Genomic DNA, 24563 nt, shown 5'->3' with positions numbered 1-24563 from the left:
CTTAAAGGAAAGGAAGGTCTACTTTATTGACTCCTTAAACATTATGCAAATCCACTACAGTGCTGCCATGATGAACTGTCCCTGCAGGACTTGCATGTATGTGTGGTTGTGGTAGTCACGCAGCTGAAGCCATGTCTTACCTGTCAGTGCAGTGTGCAGGTCAGGGGAGGGGCAGCGCCTGCAGAGAGTGGAACCATCACCCATCACTGAACACACTCCCAAAACCACAGAGACAGATCTGAATAGAAAGCATGCAAAACATCACCACAATGATTCACTGCTTCCTCAAGAATGAGCATGTCCGCAAGGTTCCGGGACCTCTTAATCATCGCCTGTGTGTTGGTTGTGTAAGAGCGAGACAGTCGGGGTATGAATGAACTTGCTTCCAAATGACAGTTCTTCTAAAAAGTTGTCTTAGTGTTTTCTTTGAGTCAGAAGTAGTTAAGTCCATTTTAGCAGGCTTTCCAAATGTCTCTGAGAGCACACAGGGCGCTGCGTGTGCCAAAAGTATTTGTGTGACTTCAGTTTTGCTGTTTGAGGGTAGGGTTGGTATTTATGAATTTCGTAAGCTTTTTTTTAATTTAAACTTGGAGTTGGGTTGTGCATAGTCATAGTGTGCAGTCAAGGGCATAACTTCATGAGTGAAAATGTCAGGCGGTGGGGATAACACATGCGGGGCACGTGTGGAGGTCACTTGGCCACATTTGCATATAACAATGTGTCATAAATACTCACATCAACACTGCTTGTGCATAAAATAATAAACGGCTACTTGGGACAGTTTCATAATACTTTTAGAAGATAACATTATTATTGCGCCAACACTAAATGGCATTACCGCCTTCAAGTGTAATCTTATCTGGGTGGAGAGACTTGAGCACTCAAAGGGTGGTGTCTGACAGGGTGTAAAAAGGTCATATTAGATGGTGCAGGCTTTGTAAAGTAAAAATTACTTGGATAATCTAGCTTTCCTGTCTACGCGGGCATTCCCAATTGATTGGTACAGCAATATTAGGTGATGCAATATAATGCCACAATGTATCTCAATCACTGAGGTTTTAGTCATGATTGTTCTAATTTAACTTAATTTTGACACAATTTGATGAAAAACCATTTGCTTATCATTTGTGTTGTGAATATGAACTCCACCTTTGGGCTTACAGGGGCATCATGAATAAAGTTAGAGCCAAAAGAAGAAAAAAACAAACTGTAAAATATGAGCACAGTATGATCCGCAACCCAATGAAATTGTAAAAAAAAAAAAAAGTCTCACTTTTAATCACAATCCACGAGCAGTGAACCTTGTACAAACATAAAGGCTCCTAAACTCCCTCATCTGATTCTCACCTTCACACGTTGCCGTCATTTTGCAGCGATAATAAGCGGTGTAGTCTGAGCCAACGTCCCGGGGAGCGAGCTGCTAAGTGTGTGCAGCGTAATCTGACAGAACTTATTTGGATGCAGGTCTTTGCAGAGCGGCGCCTCCAGCAGATGCCTCGGCCTGTCTTTACACTGAACGAGCGTAATAGCGCACCATCACATCCTGTAGAATCAAGCACACGGAATTTAGCACACACGAAAGAAAAACACAAAAACCTGCCTATTTATGTATGCTGATGGCTATCAAAGGTGCTATTGCTGACAAGGTAATGAGTTACATATTCTCAATTTAGAAGATAGATAGAATTAACCAGCTGGATGACTGTAATATGAATTTGCACCTTTTTAAAAATGCATATAAAAGGGAAGAGAGAAAAAAAATACTTTCCCTTTTACATGGAGTAAAGCAACTTAAAGAAGTGTAAAGTGTAACGCTGATACTGATACTTAATGACCGACTGCCGTTAATGCTATTTACTTTACTACAATCATTATTTCATTTTCTTCTTTTTATATGTATTTCAGTTGAGTTGTTTTTTATTGTGCCTTAGAAGAAACAAATTTCCCTTGAGGATCAATAGATTTTCTCTACTGCAGAGATTCTCCATAGGTCTGCAATTGTGGTATCACAGAGCCATAGTCCCGGGTGCCTCTGGGCCATCTATAGGAAGAGTAACTTAAGTCTCAATTACTTTTGTGTTCTGAGAAGAGATTTAACACTACATGCTGCAAAAGCACTATATGAATGAGTATAATAACGGTGATCTTTTGTACAGCCTCAAATTATGGCCACATCTTCAACAGAAACCTTGCATTTGTCAAACTATAAACCAAAAAAGGTAAATTGTGATCTTTAGATTAAAAAAATAATTCCCAGTTTTATATTCTCCAATGGCATTAACGTCGGGGAGCTGCTAAACCAATATCACATCACTGTCGACATGTTTGTCGAGCTCAAAGTTAAAAAGGCACCAAGGACGCAGAATATTTTGTTGTTTGCAGATTATATTTAATTGCAGTGATTAATCTTGCAACTCTAATTTAAAGCCACAAACCTCACAACAAATGTGACACAATTCATCATGACACATGAGGCATCTCTTTCTCCCCAAGGAATTTATTTATCAATAATTCTACAACGGTACCCATTAGTCATTTTGTATTGGAGATATGTCACATTTTTCATGGAGATATGTCAACCAGAGAGCTTCACAACGGTAGGACATTTTTTTTATACTTTTCATACTGATGGTAAGCTCTCGAAAATGTAAGAACAAACCAGAAGATCAACTAGAGCCATTGCCAATTTCCCAAAAAGGTTCTGTAATGACCTTTTACTAAAGCCAAATGTAATGTGTGGTAGCCTTTTTATTAGGCTACAATACATTCACTTACTTATTAAAACCATTTTACTATTTCAGGAACAAGTCACGCTTCATTGACTCTTTTCCAGACACATCCTGTATCCAAATTATTTTATTTTCAGTGATGCACTTGGTCTGTTCCTCCGCCTAATTTGCATTCCGTGTTTGACCCGAGCAGTAATCTACAATGACTCTCTCATAAGCCTCTGGCAGTTTGGGGAGACGTTATAAACCGTGACTAAAGACAAGAGGCGCTAGAGCAAACTCAATGTAGCTGGGGACAGTTTTGTCATTAGCTAAAACAGTCCCTTCTGTGTTCTTCTTACACAGGTTTTCATTGGCTTTGTGTCGATGTATGACTCGTGTCCAATCAGATTGCTGTCAGGACCTGAGGAACAAGAACTTCACATTTATCGCAATTAAATTGAAACGGTAATTGTAATGGTCACAATGAGAGAAAACTGCAATTAATTTAGTAATATACAGTCCTCTGAAAACAAATCTGTCTCCAATGAGATCTAGTTCACAGCGTAACATTTCAAATTAACATTTGCAAGAAGACACTAAAACATAAGCATCACAAAGCATTTGTAGAGGTCTACTATCACCTTACAGGCTTTATATAAAACAACAGACAAGATCATTGTGACCAAAATATCATAAAGTCCGATAAATCAAGATAGCTCGATGTTCATGACCAGCCAAGTCACAACCTGAGATGTATGAGCATGAACTGGTGTCACATGACATCTGGCAATCAATGCCAAATTCTAGTTTATGAAAAACAGGAATCCTCAAACCAGCAAGAGTTGCCTTGTGTACGAAATGCAGGGTATAAATAAACATGCCTTGCCTTGCCAAGATTGATATGATAAAGTCTGATATATTGAGACATCTGGATCTTCATGGCTCGAAAAATACAAAAATAATGGCAGCTTTGGCAATTTAGCTGATTCCTATGTCTGCTAGCTAGAGACAGTCTGCTGTGAAAACTTGAGATTTCATGACACAAATTTGCGTTAGACACAGGGACATGGTTAACCTTAGGGTTAGGTTTATTTATAGATTCAGACAAACAACTGATAGATCTATTTAAAATCACAGCAGACCTTCCCTCCCGCGCAGACTATCTAGCACTAACCATTTAGAAATGGTGACCATTCTTTGTCTTCTTTTATTGCAAAGCAATTCACCGCCCCCTTCTGAATAAGTGTGAACCGTGATGACGAAATTCTTTGCGACCATTCAAAACGTTACTTTGTCATGAATGCAATTTACGTACGCGCTAAAATGTTTGCTTGTTCTAAACTCTGTGTCACTCTGTGTCACACAAAACATAAAGAGCATACATCTTCACATGCTCCGGTTTGCGCTGTCAAATTGTCATCTTGCTTTACTGTGCTGCACAAATCCACTGGGTATAAACAGCCTTGTACTTTGTACAGGGAAAACGCTGCTTGCTCTCCTAAAGGTGAGCCAGAAAATAAGTCAATTTTAAGCACAGTTCACACTGGAGAATGGAGCCCTATTAGCATAAATGCAGAGAGAGGCTTTGCATACTTGAAAACCTCTCAGCCAATGTACTGGAAATAGCCACGCACACAACATCCTCTGATTGCATTGATATGTAGATTCATGCATCTGCAAAGACTAGTTATTCATTAATGTATTTACTCCGAATGCTCACAGAAGTCTGGGCCACAGCGAATGCATCACAGGAAATATTGTCACGTCAAATTTACATAAAATATGCAGGTGGTGGTGGTCTGATGAACACAGGCCAGGCATCTGTAAACTATGATTTTAGAGCCACTTGCTGCTCTTGTGCTATTAACTGAACAGTGTCCTAGTTTAGATCTGGTTTAGTCCTGCTTTGGACAGGCTACAGTCCAGGTCTAATCAGGATTTGGTCCTCGTTTAGGCATTTTAGTCTTGGCTTAGCTCTTATTCAGTCCATACACTGACAGTAAACATATTAATTAAAACTCTTTACAGAAAAGAACTTAGTATTTTTGGAAAATTTGGCCCCTTGGATGCAAAATATTATGGACCCCTGTCCAAGTTTTGATGCTGTTGGACCAGGGACATCATTAAAGGAAGTTACTTGGTTGTTTCAGCTCAGGTAAATGATACAAATTTAAAAGAAAGTCTTCAATGGAATAAATTAACACTTATGTTCTGCATTCTGGTTCTCGATGAGAAATATTTTAGTTTAGGTATTAAAAAAAAGCATCATTCAGGTATCGGTATTGTAAACCAAGTATCGTTAAAGTTACTGTACCAAGCCCTAGAGCCCTGAAATAAACTCATGAATTAGGGTTAAAAAAAAATCTTTTCATCTTGGTAGAATTACTTTTCTAGCTTCATCTGGGTTACAGGGGATTAATCTCTGCTTTTGTGAGTTTATAGCCTTCTAGCAGTCTGTCATGCCTCCACAAAAGCATTACGGATCACCAGTTTGAGGGTCCTCTCTTGCTGCCACACTGAGAGCTCTTCTAACTTTAAAAATAGGCCCTAGGAAAGCTAAACACCAGACAATGTCCCTTTGCCCAGACCTGGCCAAAAACTGGAGCGTGTCAGAAGGGAGCATTCTGCACAGGAAAGAATAGTTCCGCGCTTTATCACACGCACACACATTGCACCGAACCATCCAACCCAATAGCTTTGGGTTTCAAAGAATCTTCTGGAATATAGGCCACACATTCAAACCAGGTATACAGGCTCTTGATTTTGGATATTTTTCGGAAATGTCAATTTGAATAGGTCAAATTATCCAAAACCGAACCCTTTTTTTGGAAATTAACCATGTTAAAGGGGGGTATTATGCAAAATTGACTTTTTCAAGCTTTACATCATGTTATCATGTCATTCCCTCATTAAAAACATGCCTGAAGTGTTGCCTTGGCACATTCACGTATTTTTGAGTGATCTGTAAAAACTCTGATGGCAGCCATTTTAGGGATAGGTTTACCTGAGTCCTCCTAGGAACGCCCCCACCTCCTGGAGACGCCTCCGAGCTTTCGTCACCAGCCGAGTAACCAATCACTGCTCCTCAGCAGAACCCCCTCCCCACTGATGCCAAAGACAGTGTGTGGAGGGGGCGTGTCTGAAAGGGTCAGAGGTTCTTAAAGAGACAGAGGCCTATTTCAAGACATTCACTGCAGCCATTTTGAGAGAGCAATTTTATACAAGGCAGTTATTCTAATTTACTGCATTTACAGACCAACAGAAGGTTTGGTCATCATTGTAGTGTGCTATAGACTGGTGCTATGTGATTGAAAAAAGCATAATACCCCTCTTTAATAAAAGCATAGAATTGAGGTTGTTTTAGTTTGTCTCCCCCATCAGGAGCTCACAACATTTGCCCCACTTGTTGAGGCCACGAAGACATTCAATCAGCTCATTCTGATCATTTCAGCCATCAAACTACCCTCATTACAAGGCATGATGTAGCTTTAGCCCACAACTTCTCTTTAGCCTTTCATTGCTCTCTGTGCCAGGAGAGAGTAACCAGGTAACACTGCACCATTTTTAAAGATTTTAGATTGATTTGCCCCTTATTTTGAAAATGTAAATCGAGAATTTTGTTGCAGGTTTTAGCTCCCTAAATGCCAAAAAGCTCACCACAGAAGAATTATCTCGCATAAACCTGCCAAGAACTTTGATATTTGACTTTTTGGATGACTGATTCTCACTTAAACCTGTTTTTTTCCCGAACCTGGGCCTAATTTTCTGTTGTTGAAATTCATCGTCTCCTTGTACCAAACTCTGAACTGTTAAACCTGTCCTTACCCGACTACCACTTTGATGCCCATGTTCCATTTTTTATTATTATTTTCAATCATACAACTTAATTTATACCAAGGCCAAGGGACAATTCAGTTTGCTGCTATCTGGTCAGGCAACCCCATTCATCACATTATAAACTGTAAGTGCATGAAGCCACAAGTGCAGGGTTTTATTTGTTATTACAACCTCAAATCTCTATGTGGTTCTCAACCTTTTGGAGCCGCGACCCCCATTATAGCAGGTAAAGGGGTTCGTGACCCCCCGCCCGGGTCACACCGTGAGAAATTGGAACAATAGCCAACATAATTCTGAAAAAAGAAAAGAAAACAAATGGCTGAAATAAATTCATCAAATTAACATAACATATAACAAATAATGGCACTCTGGTAACACGTGCTACAATAAAATATTAGATATATATGCTAATGGAAAGGCAAGGCAACTTTATTTATACCGTGCATTTCGTACACAAGGCAACTCAAATATGTATATTTTATCTAAATGATCTGGCGACCCCCCAAATTTGTTTCGCGACCCCCTTGGGGGTCCCGACCCTCAGGTTGAGAACCACGTGTTTCTAAGCCTAAACCTAACCCCTTTGACAAAATAAATCAGCATTTATAATCAAAACAAATCACTACCTACAAATATTCATTCCTACATTAGAGAACCCAGTTTAAAAGCCTGAATAAAATTGGATCTTACCATCTCCAATGTTCTTAATACATTACCATAAAGTCTATTACTTTGCAGCACGCCTTTTCCTAAACTGCTCTTGTTTTTGTGATGTTTAAGTAAAACTTTTTCGAGTTTGTGCAGGGCAGCCTGCTCATAGACTTGCAGCCTGATTATGTCTTGGAGCCTCAAGTTTCTATATTTGGACAATGCTGAGACCAGTGAACCAAGGAGGATTAGCGAGGTAAGTGAAAATGTTTGGGGGGAAAGTACGAAATTAGTAGGAAAACAACTTTAAAATTGTATGATCAACGCACAAAGAAAAATACTTACGACTTGCGACCGTTTCACACGTGTTCTGATCTGTGCGTGTAAGAATGTAGCTAGTTAGCATTACTCGCATTTAACAAGTAAACAAAGAAAATGGAGCAAATAGCAAACAGACTTCGTATGATTGATAGCTTAAAAATGAATCGATGAATTCCGATTGATTATTTACATACAGTCGCGATCAAAAAGATGAATCGAAATTAATCACACTTAACTTTCATGGCACAGACACTTTTTTCAGTTTCTTTTTTCCTGCTAGCCGTTGCTAAGGAACGAACACCGCATGTAGCCCAAACAATTTGACTTGTAAATCACGAATATATACCTCTAAAAAATAAAAACAACCCCAAAATAAATTATGCTTAAAGGTGCATTATGCAACTTTTGTGAAAAAAAAAAAAAAAACAGTTGATATTTGTGCGTATTTTACTTAGCAGTGACCCAGCGGTGGTATGAGTGGTCAGCATGGCGCCTTTACTTTCAATCATGGTGGTCTCTAGGAGCTCCAGGATCCCGCGTGGGCGCCGCCATTAATTGTGCCCGCCCTTTTTCTCCTATCTGTTAACATGGGACTGGAGAAGTCCACATAAAATCAAATACTACACGAAAACAAAGCTGTTTTTCGGCCGCGCTGAGAAACGGTGCAGTGTTGACTTGTTGGTGCAAATGAACATTGGCCATTTTACACAACTCAATCAATATTTTCCCTCGTTCTCCTAGGCTAATTTCCATCTGCAGACCCCCTGGCAGGTTGATGTCACAAAAACACAGAAACACAAACTATACACTATATACACAGACTATGTACACAAAAACAGCACAGACGTTTACATACAGCACAGGATAAAGACATGTACAGAGACAACTGAACACAGGCAGTAGAACAATGACAGTGGGAAAGAACCAAATTCATATATTGCACATCCTCCCATTACAGAACCTCTTTTAATTGAATTTGAGAAACACATGACTGCTTTTACACTGATCTCTATTGCACTGATCCCTATTGCAGCGATCCCTATTGCACTGGTCCCTATTGCACTGATCTCTATTGCACCAATGACAGGGGAATACTGTTCCAGGTCCAGGTCTTTGCACCCTGGACTGAGAGAACGTTTTGAGAAAAGGCTGTACATCTGAACGGGAGTAAAAAGTGGCAAAGAGTGGCAAAAGTGGGCGGGGCGGAATAAGCCGAATTTACCACTATGATTGAAAGTAAAGGCGCCATGCTGACCACTCTTACAACCGCTGGGTCATACGCAAAAATATCAAGTTATTTTTCTACATAAAAAGTTGCATATTGCACCTTTAAATGCGATTAACTGCGATGAATTTATTACAAAGGTCATAATTAACTCAATTAAATATTTTACTATAAACTAAGTAGACACATTACTTAGTTTATGGGGGAATTGTTTTTTGTTTTTGTGTACTTTCCAAGGTTGTTGTTGAACTTTGACTGGAAAGGAGGCCAATCCAAAAGGTCAGATTAAGATGCTCTGGTTGTTGCTCAAGTCATGTAGACCCAAATACCAAATGGTAAAGCAAATCCTAAATCTATTTTTAGACCTAATTGGTTTCCTTTGTAATAACAGCTTCATTATGGCCTTGTAGTCACTTTTATATTTAATTATAAGAACATTTCAAATATGTTTTAAAAGGAATGGAAACTCATTTGGTCTCTTTGGTTTAAATCAACTTAAATAGCCTACCTTTTGATTGTTAAATGTAAATGATAGGCTTATGCTTAGAGAAGGTGAGTGCTGTGTTTAATTTTTATTTCTAAACTCGACTGGCCAAAATGGCTACTGACATAAGAGTTGCTTGGTTTGGCCAGTTGGCTAGTGTTAATGTGTAACCTTGAGTAAAATAATTGAATTTGAATGTGACAATGATCTAATCCATTGTTTGCTGGTTGCAGTCCTTCACCAAATTTCTTCAAAACCCCATGCCTGGTATATAGACATTCAAATAAAGTCATCATGTTACAGGCGACAATAAAATATAATCTTACTCCAGGGTGGCAGTAAACAAGACCATTACTTAGACTCTCAATATGGCTGACCTTAACCCGAGACTAATTGTGTTTCTGCCAGTTTGCACCAACTAATCAAGAGCTTCCTTCTCCTGTCCGCCCCTGCTCAAAATGATGATCTATGGCTGTGGTGGATGGTGCACATCAGTTTGTTCCGTCTTGGTGGTGACTGGATTTCACAGGTAATGATGCTAAATTGCACATGTGGGAATAAAGGGAGACTAGTGAAGCCATCCATCAGGGGCTAGTTTGTACGCGCAGCCATTAGGGGCATTATTCAAAGCCTCAGTCCACTGGAATCCAGCCGAGCCAGCGTCTCTAACCTCCATCTCTCTTTCTCTATCCCTCCTTCACAAACACAGACGCAGACAGAGTTTGCCACGAGCTACGAGAGAGGACATCTCATTCTTTTATCCACGGCGAGTCATTGTGGTGGTGTCAGCTGGTGCCGTCTCTTTTATCACACACTGGAAGCTAATGGAAGCGAGAGGAGGTGGGGGAGAGGACATACACACTCACACACGCACATAGAGCTATAAGAGGCTGGGGAAATGGGGCGGGCGGGCACGCCAGGCCCTGGGGCAGGAGCTGTTTTGTGGTGTTTTTCTTGCTCGCCATTGCCTCTCTATCAGCTTGTGTTTCTGACACTCTATAAACCACAAGGAATGCTTCAAATTGTTTTCTCTGCTGTTCGTTTGATGTTTTTGCTACTCCCCAGTTGCATTTTTACCCCCGTGGTGGAATGTCATTGTCTACAAAAAGACAGCTTTTGTTTCATTTGAAGCGTCCCTTATGAGATGAATAAAACTACAGTTTTCTCTTTTTTTATTTTGAACACGGTAATCTACGGTTGATTATCTGTGCAGATTTAGATACAGGAGTATGAACAATGGCCAATTAATGCTTAAGGATTGAGCGCAGAGCGTTGAATGGGATACTTGAGCTGACCCAATTTCTCAATAAGACGGCTGTGGGCGAGGGGCTGCTTCTTAAATCACACATGCTATAAGCGACATATGCCAAACGTATGTGGTATTTATAACTTCTGTAACTCTTTATTTTTTCTGTCTTTTTCGATTTGTAACATAACAATCGTGCTTTTTCATGTGACACCATTTAAATACATATCATGTTTATATTTTGTTTTACATTAGGCAGTGAGACAGTTAAAAATATACAAAACAATATTGTTTTACTAGACATAGTTTCTATTTTTAATATAATCCTCAGCATCTTCATTGTCATCATCTTCATCTCATATATTTCTGTAAGGTATGTGCTTTAGCTTTTGTGATCAAAATATTATTGCAGAAAACAGCAACTCCATTTTTTCGACATTTAGACAATAACTTCCAATGTAATACAGACATTCACAGTTACATGTTTTACACGGTACAGTTTTACAACAAAGTTCCAGAGAAAACTGTGGCAGAGTAACTTTATACAAAATTCACAGGACATGAACTGTAGCCATTTCACATATTCGCTCAGTTGTTTTGCTTTCAAAGTAAACATGTTCTGTTCAACCAGATGCCTTTCACAGTAGCTGCCATAGAAGCAAACTAACATTGTCCTTACACGCCATGGCAAAAATCTGGGCAAATTAAAGCTTTGTGCTTTTCAATAGTGAAGCAAAGACAACAGGAACAAAAAGAGAAACAGACCACTTGCTTACTGGCCTGCACACATACATACATCTACATATGTATTGCTCAATACATATCGATCAAACTGTGCTTGATCAGTTTTACACATGAAGAAAGGAATGACTACAGAGACACAGAGTTGGTCCAGGTTTTGTGCTAGCTTACAGAGCTGTGTTTTGTCTTTGTGCCCAGTCGTGTAAATAGACTATGGCTTGGACAGAATTGGTTTGTTGGCTTAAGGCCTTGTTTGTTCTTATTCTTTTTTGTTTTGTCAGGAGATTTTTAGATTTTTTTTTTCTGATGTTCCTGAGGAAAGCATGCAAAAAGTAAACAGGACTGACTGTCAGCATTGAGGGATAGTCAATGTTTGTAAATCACTTTCTAACCCTGTGCTTTTTGTACTTCATTGTACCCTGTGCTTTACCAACCCGACTCTAAACGGCATAGTTTTTGCTTTTGTCTGCCTATTGATTTTGGTCCTCCTTCACAACACATGTAGTATAAAACATCCTAAAAATAATTCTAAAAATGTTTCAATCACATAAAAGTATTTTTTCTCTTTTTTCCACTGTAAAAGGAAGGAAAAATAACAGTCTCTCTCACACACAAATCTTTTGCAACAAAGACTGGATTTCTCCAGGACTCGTACTTCTTATTGGCATTGTGCTTGCTCTGAGCTTGTGCTCGCCTTGTGGCCTGTACCTCACAAAGTGCAATGCTAACACCAGTGACAGCTGTGTGAGGCGTCGTAAACATCCACAAGAAATCCATTGCACTCTTCAAATAAGTCAATTTACTACTTCATCTACTATAGTCACACTGTATTTACTTGATTCATGAAGATATTCAACAAATCTCTAATCTATATCTCTAGGTATTTTTTCTTCTTTTCTCACAGTATTACACAGTATGTTTACATTTTTCAGATTGACGGTTGTAGTCGTGAACATTAACAGTCTCTGATATTGTTGTTCAGATAGCAAGCCAACAGTGAGACATCATTGGCTCGGCTTTACAAATGCAGAAAATAAATTATACAGTAGATGTTTTTTGAAAATCTGTGTTTAGATCACGTATTGCCCTCGGAGGTAGGTGAATCAATTGAAATCTTGGAAGTTCTTTGTAATGTTCTCTTTTATCTACATGCTCCATGAGGGTGTTCTCGTTGTCTACACGTTGGCCTCCGCATTGGTCAGGTTAGAGGTGGGACTTGTTGTGCTTGGAGGGTTCACCTTCTCCACTGGGCTTCCTACAGGGGGCGCTGCGCTGGTCGGGCTACTTTTGGCGGCGGCAGTGACGCTGGCTGTACTGGCACTAACAGTGGTAGTCGTGGTGATGACGGTTGTAGGGCTTGTTGCTGGGTTTGTTGGGCTCGACACAGTGGGCGGATTGGCCGGGGCAGGGGCCACACTGGCACTAGTCACCGGGTTGGGGCTGGCGGCTGCTGGTGGGTTGACCGGGCTGGCTGCGTTTGGAGGCGCCTGGGTGGATGGGCTCGCTGGGTTGGTGGGGCTCGACAGGTTGGCTGTGTTGGTCTCCACTTGCTGCTCCGGGCCGTTCTCCTGTGGCCTCCTGGTCACCGCGGGTGGCCTGAGCATTATCCGAAGTCGCTGCAAGATACATATATACAATAGGTCTTAGTAAACAACACCTAGACTTGTCACCAGTTTTGCTTTGGGATATTGAGTTGAGAACAACTCTGTCAGTGATGTAATGATCCAATAGGCTTTGCTCAGTTGTGGATCTGTATGTATCGGTTAGCAGAAGCCCTCCCACTTGTGCAAACGAAAGCACTAAAGTTAATGATAAATATAGTATAGCAATATACTTTTTGTGTATGTATGTGTCAATATCAAATCAATACACTAATATAAAATATTATTCATATTTATAATATAGACAGGCATAACAAATGGGTTCACATCAAAGTCTGCTGTCCCACCTCTTTGTAAGTCCCCTTGAGTCCCATGTACATGTAGATCATGTATCCTGGGATGAGGACCATGGAGGACAGTGCCATGAGCCAGCCCACTCCCTGACCCCAGCCCGGGAACACGTAGTCTCCCATTTTGAGAGGGACCATTTGTACGGCGCTGAACAGGAACACACCCTGTGGGAGACAAGAGACATTCATGTATCTAGACACTACAGCTGCTGCTGTCTCATCTCTGCACAACCACAGGCAGGTAATATTCATTCTATTTATTGAATCTTTTATTTTTAATTTATGACTTCAGATATGCTCTTGTATTTGTTAAACTCACAGCGACAATGAGAGGAGTGAATACAACCCAGCACAGCTTCCACCATAGACCAGGCCTGTAGCCAATCATCTCTTCAATGTTGTCATAGAACTTGTTCACACCTGTGAGAAATGAAGCAAAATTCAGATTCAATTTATTTTAATTTGCTGCCATCCTGGCATGCATGATGATGAGGGTGGTGAAGTGGAACACATGAGTGCTCTTGACCTTGAGGCTGAAGGCACCTGGTGTTGTACAATAAGGATGTGTGTTGTAATGTTATAGTCCATAAAATGTAAATGAAACAGTCTATTTAAACGTGTAACAAAACAATGATACACACCGTAGCACCAGGATATGGAGATGCATTCGAAGAAGACCAAGAACAGCAGACACATTCCACTAGCAGAGTAGTAGTCAAACAGTTTGAACACATAGAGCCCGCCCTGATTACATAAAAATGGATAATATTATAAAAATATGGGACATTGCAACACTAGGAATTAAACATTTGCTCCAATGCGTTGCCTCTGCCTTACCTGTGTGATGTTTGATAGTCCAATCACATAGGACACAACGCAGACAGCAGCAATGAATAACTCTCGCCTGCCCCTAAGAGCTCTGGGAAATTCATCCACCAGAGCAGTGATGAATCCTTCAACTGTGCAGAACTAGGAACAGAATATCAGAGCATACTTAGAGACATTGTGAAAATTTGCAACATAATGCCAAGATATAACAAGTAAATATTAACAGGCTTTATGTTGAGACAATTGGGTGGATAAGTGTGAGTAGATTATTGCAGTCTGCATTTATGATTAAAGTGTGGTGAAAAGGATGCATAAAGGCAGAAATTACATTAAAATATCTGTGTCTTGGTCTAAAGCACAGCAGCAGCCTCCTATCTCAATACTGCTTTTTCGTGATGGCATAAAAAACTATACGGTGCTTCTCTTAGCTCCCCATGGCCTTATCTGACCACTTTTGCTTTACTTAAAATATACAAATACTGTCCTTTCCTCCTTTCATTTCCTTTCCTTACTTAAAATGGGGAAATAAGATGGAGAAAGCACAAAGAGTTGAAAGGTTCATTATCTAGACAGGAAAGCTAAAGTCAAAGCCAGCAGTGTCCTTTGACTAGAAGAAAATTGCATGCTTATCATGTAGAGAGCAGAGGGAACGGTGTGATATATCCCTCCATTTGAGTTTTGTAGGTCTGACCAAAGCCCTCACCTGGCTGTCAATCCCCAGCATGAGCAGCATGGAGAAGAACAGGATGGCCCAGAGAGGAGACACAGGTAACTGGGTGACTGCCTCAGGATAGGCCAAGAACGCCAAGCCAGGACCTGACAGGAAAGAGAGGACACTTTTGCTGATATTTCTTGATTTTACATGCATCAAAAAGAATCATGTAGATCGTGTTTTACCTGACGCTGCTACATCAGCAATTGGTCTCTTTGTCACGTGTGACATAAAACCAACAATTGAGAAGATGACAAAACCAGCAAACATGCTGGTACACGAGTTGATACAGCACACAATGATAGAGTCTCTGGGGGCAGGAGAGATTAAATACAAAAGCTATCAGAGATTTTTCCTCCCTGCTGAGGTTCTCCAATACATCAAAATCTGAGATATCTGTTCATATTTTATACATAAAAGAAAAAGAAAATGCAGTTTGGTTAATTGTATTATTTAGTCTAGATGTTGAAGTCTGTTTATGTAACTCAACGTTGCATGACCTAGAACCATGAGGGAACAAGAAGAAATGTCACGCGCACTGTTTTGTTTTGTTTTTCTTTTAAAGAGAGTAAGAAACCTTTCTGGACTTGAACTATTACATTAATGCCAGCAACGTTAATAAGCTCTCTTAATGCACTTGAAAGTGAACATGGTATTGGTAATACAATGTCCTCTAATGCGCCAATTTAATGAGTGACCTCTTCAACTAAAAGGACTTAAGCCCAGAGCGATCCAATGAGCCAAAAATAGCACCTTACCTGTAAACATTGTTGTTGAAAGGATTATAGCTGCCCAGAGCTATAAGTGAACCCAAACCCAAACCATATGAGAAAAAGATCTGTGTGGCTGCATCGAGCCAAACCTGGAACAGAAACACAGGGTTATTGTGTGGAGTATGTGAGGTGTGAAGTGCATTGCTGTAAAGAGGACATTTGTCAATACCTCGGATTCTTTGAGTTTCTCAAAGTCAGGGGTGATATAAAACTTAATCCCTTCAAAAGCTCCAGGCAGAGTGACCCCACGGATGAAGAGAATAAACAGCATGAAGTAAGGATATGTTGCAGAAAAGTAAACAACCTACAAGAAAGGAAACAGTTAGCAATAGACCACCTCATGGCATTGGATTTAGAACTAAAGGGTTTAGTCTTTTATAAATGCAGCTTTGCTTTTAAATATGTTTTCATAGTCTGTGCACTTTGATGAAAAAAAATTCATGCAACTTGTGAGCAAAATGTGCAGTGTTATTGAGTGTTTTGTGACCAGTCCTAATTGACTTGCCATGACAATGTTAGACTTAAAAGTAGCACCAGGGGGGGTGAAGTGCTTCATGTGAAGATAGTGAGAAGAATGAGAGTTGAGTTAAGGCTGCTTGTTGCTCCTCTTAATGCACACACAACTTGTGTCAGGACACTTGGACTCTCGGGAGCCACCACAGAAAAATGGACTTAGGAAATATTAGTGTTTCATCACTCATATAAATCAATCTGGACAATGCTATCTGTGATCTAAATGATTGATGAGAGCGATATTGCATTGCTAAATATTTGATTTCTCACAAACCTCATTGAGAGCTGCTTTTGGATACCCGAATATCTTACCTTCCCTGTCCAGCTAACCCCTTTCCAGATACAGAAGTACACAAGGACCCAAGCAATGGCCAGTGTTATTGCCAGTGGCACTCGAATCTGGCCTGGTTTTTCCAAGCCATCGGTCATTTGGTGCATGTTGCGCCTAAGAGTCAGAGCGAGCAACAATAAGACTATTATCCACTCACGTACATGAGCATGCAGCAGAGGAGGCAGTCTTTTATGCATCAGTGTAGGATTGCATGCAAGATGCTTTAAAGCTGTAGATGCAACAAAAAGTGGTAGATTTCTTACTCCCAGAACTCCAGCACAGCACTGGTCAGATTGGTAGTGTCTGGAATAGAGTAGTTTGTGTAACATTTATCCGTGTTCCATACGTTGTTACATGAGCTCCAGGGAAGGTCCTGTAAAACACATGAATTGGTTTGTACCTCAGTAATAGCTGCTGTGGTCTGATAGCAGCCTTGACCCTGTGATCCATTGCACATTTTATGAAGTGTAGAATACTCACAGTGGTAAAGGAGTTGTACAGGTAATAAATGGCCCAGGAAATGATTACAATGTAGTAAATATTCAGCCAGAAGGACAGGACAGCAGCTGCAAGGCCCACTCCTATCACACAGAAATACATTTCATGCATCATAGTAAAACTCCACCTGTTCTTTATAAATACAAATATTCCTCATGAACAACCACAGTAATCTTTAGCATTTAACTAGTACCCATTGAAGTTGTACCTTTGAACATAGGCGCCAGCTTCCACACACCAAGCCCTCCAATTGAGGTGTACTGACCAAGTGAGCATTCCAGCAGAAACAAGGGCATCCCAGCAAATATGAGAGTCAAAAAATATGGAATCAAGAAGGCTCCTGGATGGGTAGAAATACATTCTGTTTAAACTCGACTAAACATGAGAATGAGAATTGTTCTCTAATTATTCAATGGTTAAATGGCTCAAGAAATATAATGTAAATTGTCAGCCGGGTAGAAATAAACTGTTTACCTCCACCGTTTTTTCCACAGAGATATGGAAATCTCCACACGTTGCCCAGTCCAATTGCATAACCCACACACGACAGAAGGAAATCAAATTTCCCCCCCCATGTTTCTCTGTCAGGCACCTCCTTTTTCGTCTTTTCACCCCCTTTCACGTCCAATGTCTTGGGTTTGTCGTTATTTGTGGCCACCTCGTTCAGCTCTGTCACCTGTCCATCCGTTTTGGTGCCGTTCGTCGCCATATCTCTGGCTTTGGCAAAGGTCCTGGCAGTCGGACGTGAGGCTTCAGCACCTGTCCACGTAGACAGCAGCTTCGCGGTGTTTTTATACCTAGCCTCTGGGACTGTGCTCTCGACTCAGTCAGATGCCCTCAACCTGAAAGCGTCAACAGAGTTATGTTTTTTTCTTCTTTTTTTTCTGCCAATGTGTGCGTAAAAGTAGGCTATAGGCTACACATTATGATCATTTAATCAGCAGATACATCGAGCCAAGAAAATCAGTTCAAAATAACCGCGTCTCAGGGACATTTATCTCCTTGCAATATTTTCATTCATATCAGACTCAGCAAACATCAAAAACCATCGATGGCAAAGTCATGCTGGACCTGCTCCCACAACTAAAAGCGACAGATTGCGCGTAATTAACAGCAGTGAAAACAGATCAGCACACGCATGTACACAAATCAATTATAGGAATATAGCCTGCATAATGAAAAAATAAAACTTTGAGACACATCACAAGACGACAGAGAACATACAAGCCTGGCGCGAATACGCAGCGCTGCGATCTGCCTATGAGAGATAAGCAGAACGAATTGGACCAATTACCACCTGCAGATTCTTGTAACACTTAGACACATGCAGAAATCCAAACATGAGGTCTCAAAGGAAATCTCAGCCCACGGAACGCACTATGGAGACAAAGGCTGTCCAAATGCGTAAAAGCTTTACGCGTTATTGTTTTTTTGTTGTTTTTTTTGCGTGAATAGAAAGCTTGTTCGGTACAAATTCACTGGCAACTAACGCGCGCCACGTCTGCACCGTTCATCAGACTGGAGAACAGTAATCCATTCTGCGTTTAATTGGCTGTGGCGAGTAGGTACGGCGCAATAGGCTACATTTACCACAGTCACTGAGAGTAGAATCTTTTTTCATAACCAAAATTGTTACCTTGCGTGACAAAAATCCACACTGTAAACGCTTTGCACACAAGCACTTATCTAAAAAAAAAAAAAAAAAGATCATTAAACTGGTTTGTACTCACAGTCAATGGTTGATCCGCGCGTTGCAAATGCGCCGCCTGCCACAAATGCCGAAGCGAGGTATCCGTAGATGCCTCCCGTGGGTGAAGAAGTTGTAAACTCCCGATATGTCTTGAAACATAAAGAGATGTTACTTCCATTAAAAGCCTTAAAGTGACCATGCATCAACAATGACAGCACTCGGAGCTTTTTTTTTTTTTGTTCAGGGTTCGTTCCGTAGTAGGAGCTGTCCAGCGGGGAACAGTGCTGAAAGACCAGGGGAGAGGAAGAGGAGGGAGGAACGAGCAGAAGAAGTGGAAATGATGAAGAAGCACGAGAGGAGGAGGTGGATGGATTCAGCGCGGGGAGCAGCAGCCGCTTCGCCTCGCGCGACTGTCTAACATCAACAAGCAGAGACTGAACTACCATCTACACAGCCTCAATGTCATCTCAAAGTCGCCCTCCCTTTCCTCCTCTCCACCTCCTCCTCTTCTTCTACCTAACTCGTATCCATAGGCTGCTCTCATCGCGCTCTCGCACCCTTGTTTTACCATTCATTCATTTCCATTAATTGCGTTATTTTTCCACACATTTTTGACACTTGATTAAAAAAAAAAAAAAAGTATAGCCTATTATATAAGTCGCTGTTGGCAGTAGAATAAGTTTGTATTATTGAATACTGTGTGGTAATGAGCTGCTTCAAATAGCAGCCCCATCCTAACCCAGCCTCCCCCCTGAATGTGTAATGAAAACATATGGCAGGTAAGCATCATTATGCCCCGGATGATTTTGAAGGTGAGGCCACTGCGCGCTGCCCGCGTCTGTCTGTGCCAAAGTGGCAAATTGTGATAAGGAGGACCCGTCAATAAAGGGAGGGGACATTGGCCGCTTGTCTTAAGTCCTGGTTGTCACCCTCCACAGAATTCTCGTCTTCATGTGAGGGGAACCATAACCTGGATGCATACGAAAATGGATGTAAAACGGGGACTTTTTTTTAAATTTTATTCTACTTTTTTTTTTTTTTTAGGCTATCATAACGCGCGATCGACTGGAAAGTGGTGGAACTTTTTGGAAGAAGTTCTGAGGTAAGTGAACTGGCGCTTTGGACATACCCACTTGTTTGATTTGTGATAAAAGATTGTATTCATCACTTGCCCTGTCCACTTCTGTCTTTTCTTGATTCTTTTTTTTTTTCCACGTGCCGATGTTACCTCCGAAGTCTTCCACGCGCACGGTTTTCTGATTTGAACACGTGCGTAAAAAAAGAAAAGAAAAAAAAAAAGGAAAACATGGTGTCAACTGTGGCTTCGTTCGGCGATACAGTGAGCGGTGTGAATGTTTCCCATCCTCAGACAGACGTACAAGCTGGGAGTAGTGGGTACCAGATGGCGAGCCAATGAGGGGTGAACTAACCTATTAACTGATACCACATGAAATGCTGCATTTAAAAATCCCAGCTGGGCCGACCTCCCTGCGGACATAGGCAGTGTGTGAAAACATGACACATATTTATACACCTGCTGATGTACACGCGGCCATGTCCAATCGGCTGGTGACATGCACGCTCCGCCAGCTGACCCCATAACCCGCAGCATTTGATTCAGCTCGGTGCCCTTTCACCAGCGCAAAAACCCGCGCGCGCTCTTTCAAGTGCACTGGGCTCCTTGCGAAATGCTTTATGTGTGTGCTCCATTAGGCCGGAATTACTTCCCTTCCTATAATGGCTTTTAGATTATGTGAGTAAGATTGAGGTTGAGGTCGGCCCCTCTTTGCTGGCCCACTGGGTGTAAAATCATCATAATGTGGGGGCTAAGGAGGCATGTGAAGGAATGGCATCTGAGGATATTTTGGGGCGAAATAATAGGCTCTAAACTCTGCACTGCCAATGCTGGCTCTTGATCCATATCTATATATTTTTTAGTATTATGTCCTAATTTTTATTAAGTTTTACATTCACTGTATATAAGATATCTATATTAATATGTCTAGTTAGGCTACTATTACACATTTCCCTTTTGAAGTTCTTCATTTTGAGATCACAAAAGTCTTATCGTGTCGTGTGTCAAATGGCATGGAAAACTAATGCAGCTACTTTATTGATTATTGAGTTGTCTTTAGTTTGTATCAGATTGTAGTCCAGTGATTTTCAGTCACATAATTCTAATTCAGTTAAATGTGAAATGGCCTCTTGTAAAAACAAATATTAACTTAGGCTAAATAACATGAATAAATTCCTTACCATAACTGCTCTTTTAGCCCATCCTTGAAACCTGTGACAAAAGGAGTGAAAAAAAAAGTTAATAACTGTTAAGTGGTTGTTATGTGTGCATGTTGCCATGGTTACGACCTTTCATTTAATTCCATACAGTTTTTGTTGTTTTATTGGCTGTAAATGAAAGTGGAAGTGAAAGGGCGTGAAAAGCAACATCCATCAAGTTGTGTAAGTTGGAACTTGAACCCACGACGCTGGGATTGTGTCCGTGTTCCATAACTTGTGTGTATGTGGCTGCAGCCTTGTCCACTTACCTATGGGTTTGTTTATTTGTGAAAACTTCTACTGTGATCTGGCTCGTCTGTCCTTAAGCACGTGTTATAAATATGAGCGGGACATCACCAGCTCATCTCCATGGAGATGTTGCTGCTCTGCTTTGTAGCCAAACGTTTGGCTTAATGCATTAGATTCTTTTCTAAATGCTTTATTTTGAAACTCCTCTACAAAAATTGTATTGTTTATTGGCAACTTGATCATTAGGAGTGCATTTAGTATTGTTGGTATATTGTGTTTCCGTAACTTGTCTTTTAACTTTTACATTTCCTTTTAGTGTGTTTTTTTATCAGGACATGCTTTTCCCTGTTCTGTCTTTAGCCTTTCTCTTTCCTGCTTCTGCTTTGCAGCGACGCTGTTTTATACACCTGCTCATGTCTGATGATCTGAGTTTAATTTCTTGTGCTGTATTATGTTTCTCTGAAGTCTGATTCCCCAGCTCTTGCGTCTGCGGCACAGTCCACACACCAAAGTGATTAGCATGATGATTAGTCATTAGTATGCTAATCAGAGGCATCTCACATATTTTATTCATATTGTCACAGACTCGCTTTTCCTCTCTGCTATAAATGTGTGTATGTTCCACTTTATTAGACAATTGTAAACACAATCACTGACCTGCCTGTCTTCGAAGAGGTTTTGGTATCTTGTATCTTGTATCTACATGTAGATATACCTACATGTAGAAGAACATCATGGGGGAAAAAATCCTTTTGCATTGTTTATTTTGCCAACTTGTATCTAAGGCAAGCACTGCAGCCCACACTTGAACAGATATACCTAATGATTGTGCTTATGTGAACAGCCACTCGTCGTCAGAGGCTTGCGTCTCTTTTCATCTCGCTGTTGTGATGGCGACTTGTGCGGCCTGGAGAAGCTGAATCCACTTCAAGGATGTGCGGTTTTGTCGGTCTGCTGTGTGTAGTGTAGCATTTGTTTAGCATGACCTAAATTGCTGTGAAGTGAGTGCCTCAGCAGCTCAGCCTCGCCTCGACCACATTCTCTCTGTGTGCATTCTTTTCGCTTTACTGTATCTCATGAAGACACGCGTTATACAAATAAGCCCCACCAGCTGAGACAGTTCCTACACACATACCATTTAGATTTGCTCTGTGCAGTGGAGCACTGAGGAAGTGGAATCAATGAGGTGGGCCGGCCTTTTGAAATCGTTGACTGATTCCTCCACTAAATGTTCAGCAGTGTTTCACCATTGTTTCAAATTTAAGTGACCAGCAACATTTTTTGATCACATCAAATGGATCTTATTTTGTATGAATTATGTGATGTGTGTTTTTCCACAAATCCACCATGAATTTGGAGGCAGTGGGGCGTTTTGGCAGCGGCTGCCCAGGGACATGTGATTTGTCGACACTGCTGTGGCGCGCTGCACACTGTGTAGATTTAGGAAACATATGACCTCCATGATAACCAGTATGGGGGCACTAAATCGCTTCAAATTTTGTACATGTGTTGCTAGGCAACAGCATAATCGGTTTCTGACTCTCCATCCTTACATGGCTCTCTTCTGGGACTGCTGCGCCGCTATCATTGAAAATGGTTAATTAACTTTTACAAAAAGTCCATTAATGGAACAGATTAGGCTTCTGAGGGTTAAAAGCACATCTAGGCTGCCCAGAAATATACTCAAGTCAGAGCGTCTCACAAGTGGATTACTCTGCACATGCATCTGTGGCATAGCTGCAACAACAACAACCATACTGTCAATGTGGAAAGGATTATGGACAGAGTGGCTTGGTTACATGCATATATTTACACAGATAATGTAGTGTGATTGATTCACAAAATACCAAATAGAAACAATCTGCTTGAGGAAATGTCACAGTGTCCAAACAGCGAGCTGGCTTCTACACAAACAACAATAATTAAATATAGATTAACGCTGTAACTGCCCTTTTGTTTAATGAAACATTCCCGAAGTGCGCTGTTGCAAACAGATTTATTAGTTTCGCAATTTAACAATGTATATAAAATAGTATATAAATTAAATAAGCACAAAGGCTCAATAAACCAGGGTCTGTTAGGGTCACCCCTTCAGATTAAAAATGAATTTAAAAAAAGATTAAATTAGTGCACGTGACTGTATGTTACTAAAATTATTACACTACATCCTTATCTTTTAGCTTAGTTTTTTTCTTCTTCCTGCAGGTATTTGTCTATGTAAATTTGAATAATAACAAATAAAGGAAGTACAACAGTGAAATACAGTACACTGGGTTTGTACCTGAGGAAGCTGAGCACATAATAGAGAAATAGCGTATCATTAAACTTGAGCGAATTGCAGGAGACAGTGATTGGTGTTTAAATTCATGCTCTGCCTGAAGTCTGCTGCCCCTGCTAATCCCCTCCATTCAACTGCATCACTATGGAAACTGACTGATGTCTCACCCCGGTGCCCAACTTGTGCCATGCAGCCGCATCTGCTGCTGACACTAAGGATGTGTACTACAGCTGTACGTGCTGCTCGTCCACATGGACACACGGGCTGCAGTTTTCATATTGCTAAGGGACTGAAGTGATTTGGTGTTACACAAACATATATAGAGGACACAGGAGACAAAGGGTTCAAAAATATACTTATATTTATTTTATAATTTTTAAATAAGTTAAAACCCAAAGTAACAACTGAAAAGTAGACCTGGTGAGCCGGCCAAACAGAACAAAAACATGTGGCACCGGGCCATACAGGTAGAAGCCGGTGCACACATCCACACTAAAGGTAAAACCCCAAAACTATACCTTTGTTAAAGAAGAGTAAAAAAAAAACTAACACAACTGAGTAGCCTGCACAAGGTTGCAGAGCCCAGGTGTGCAGGGCCTGGCTGGGCGGAGCCAAACGGAGCAGGGGAAGTGCACTCCACAGAGGCAGCCACTCAAACACAGTATTGCCAATGCCACCAAACAGGGAAACCTTAGCGTTTGTATAATAACAGTGGCATATGTGAACAAATTGGATTTTTGAACAGATCTCATTTAAAAAAAAAGGGAACTCTCATTAACATTTACATTTACACTTGTGCAGAGGGTGTTCTTGTCAATTATCCCAGACGTTTTCATTGTTTCAGAGGTTTTAAACGCCGTCAACTGGACCGGTTTGGAGCGAATCTTCTTCAACTCAAAACCACTTCAGTTGATGATGACTTTGAAAACGTCTTGTATGTTGAACAGAAGATGAGGCTTTCTAATTAGCTGAGATTGAAGATGCACCAGCATTTGGAGAATAAAAGGAAACAGAAATACAAACATAGTCCAAAAAAAATGTTTTGGGGCTGATAAAGTGTGAACAGAGATTTGTTCTTGATTTTTATTTCTATTCTTGTTCTTTGAAATGACTAGTAATCCCATCCCATAGACCAGTGGTTCCCAACCTTTTTTGCCCCTTGAGTCATACATTTTTACTCCGAATAACCCTTACCTGGAGAACTCTGCTCATATTTCCACAATGTGGTCAACTAAACTCAGATTGACCCAAAT

General features: G+C 40.7%; 1 protein-coding gene across 1 annotated transcript; it reads right to left on the bottom strand.

Annotated features, from left to right (window-relative positions):
• Positions 1-10625: 10625 nt before the first annotated feature.
• LOC306965017 (sodium- and chloride-dependent GABA transporter 1-like) lies at positions 10626-18991 on the bottom strand. The gene is made up of 15 exons (XM_079559222.1): positions 18550-18991; positions 17294-17661; positions 17028-17159; positions 16802-16902; positions 16585-16694; positions 16303-16435; positions 15647-15781; positions 15463-15566; positions 14890-15014; positions 14696-14808; positions 14002-14133; positions 13806-13908; positions 13484-13584; positions 13162-13329; positions 10626-12829 (listed from the first exon to the last, which is right to left on the bottom strand). Exons 2-15 carry the CDS (start codon positions 17526-17528, stop codon positions 12389-12391), a joined length of 2133 nt encoding a protein of 710 aa, XP_079415348.1. The 5' UTR covers positions 17529-17661; positions 18550-18991; the 3' UTR covers positions 10626-12388.
• Positions 18992-24563: the final 5572 nt, after the last annotated feature.

The sequence above is a fragment of the Gobius niger genome (assembly GCF_951799975.1).
Source record: "Gobius niger genome assembly, chromosome: 6".
Taxonomy (NCBI): domain Eukaryota; kingdom Metazoa; phylum Chordata; class Actinopteri; order Gobiiformes; family Gobiidae; genus Gobius; species Gobius niger.
This window is presented reverse-complemented; position numbering and strand designations above follow the sequence as displayed.

Coding starts and splice junctions, on each gene's coding strand:
- LOC306965017 (XM_079559222.1), bottom strand. CDS start 17,528: ATGGCGACGAACGGCACCAAAACGGATGGACAGGTGACAGAGCTGAAC. Junction 14,134..14,695: donor TGCTGGGGATTGACAGCCAG/GTGAGGGCTTTG, acceptor TTCTGTTCCTAG/TTCTGCACAGTTGAAGGATT. Junction 12,830..13,161: donor TCAAGGGGACTTACAAAGAG/GTGGGACAGCAG, acceptor TGTATCTTGCAG/CGACTTCGGATAATGCTCAG.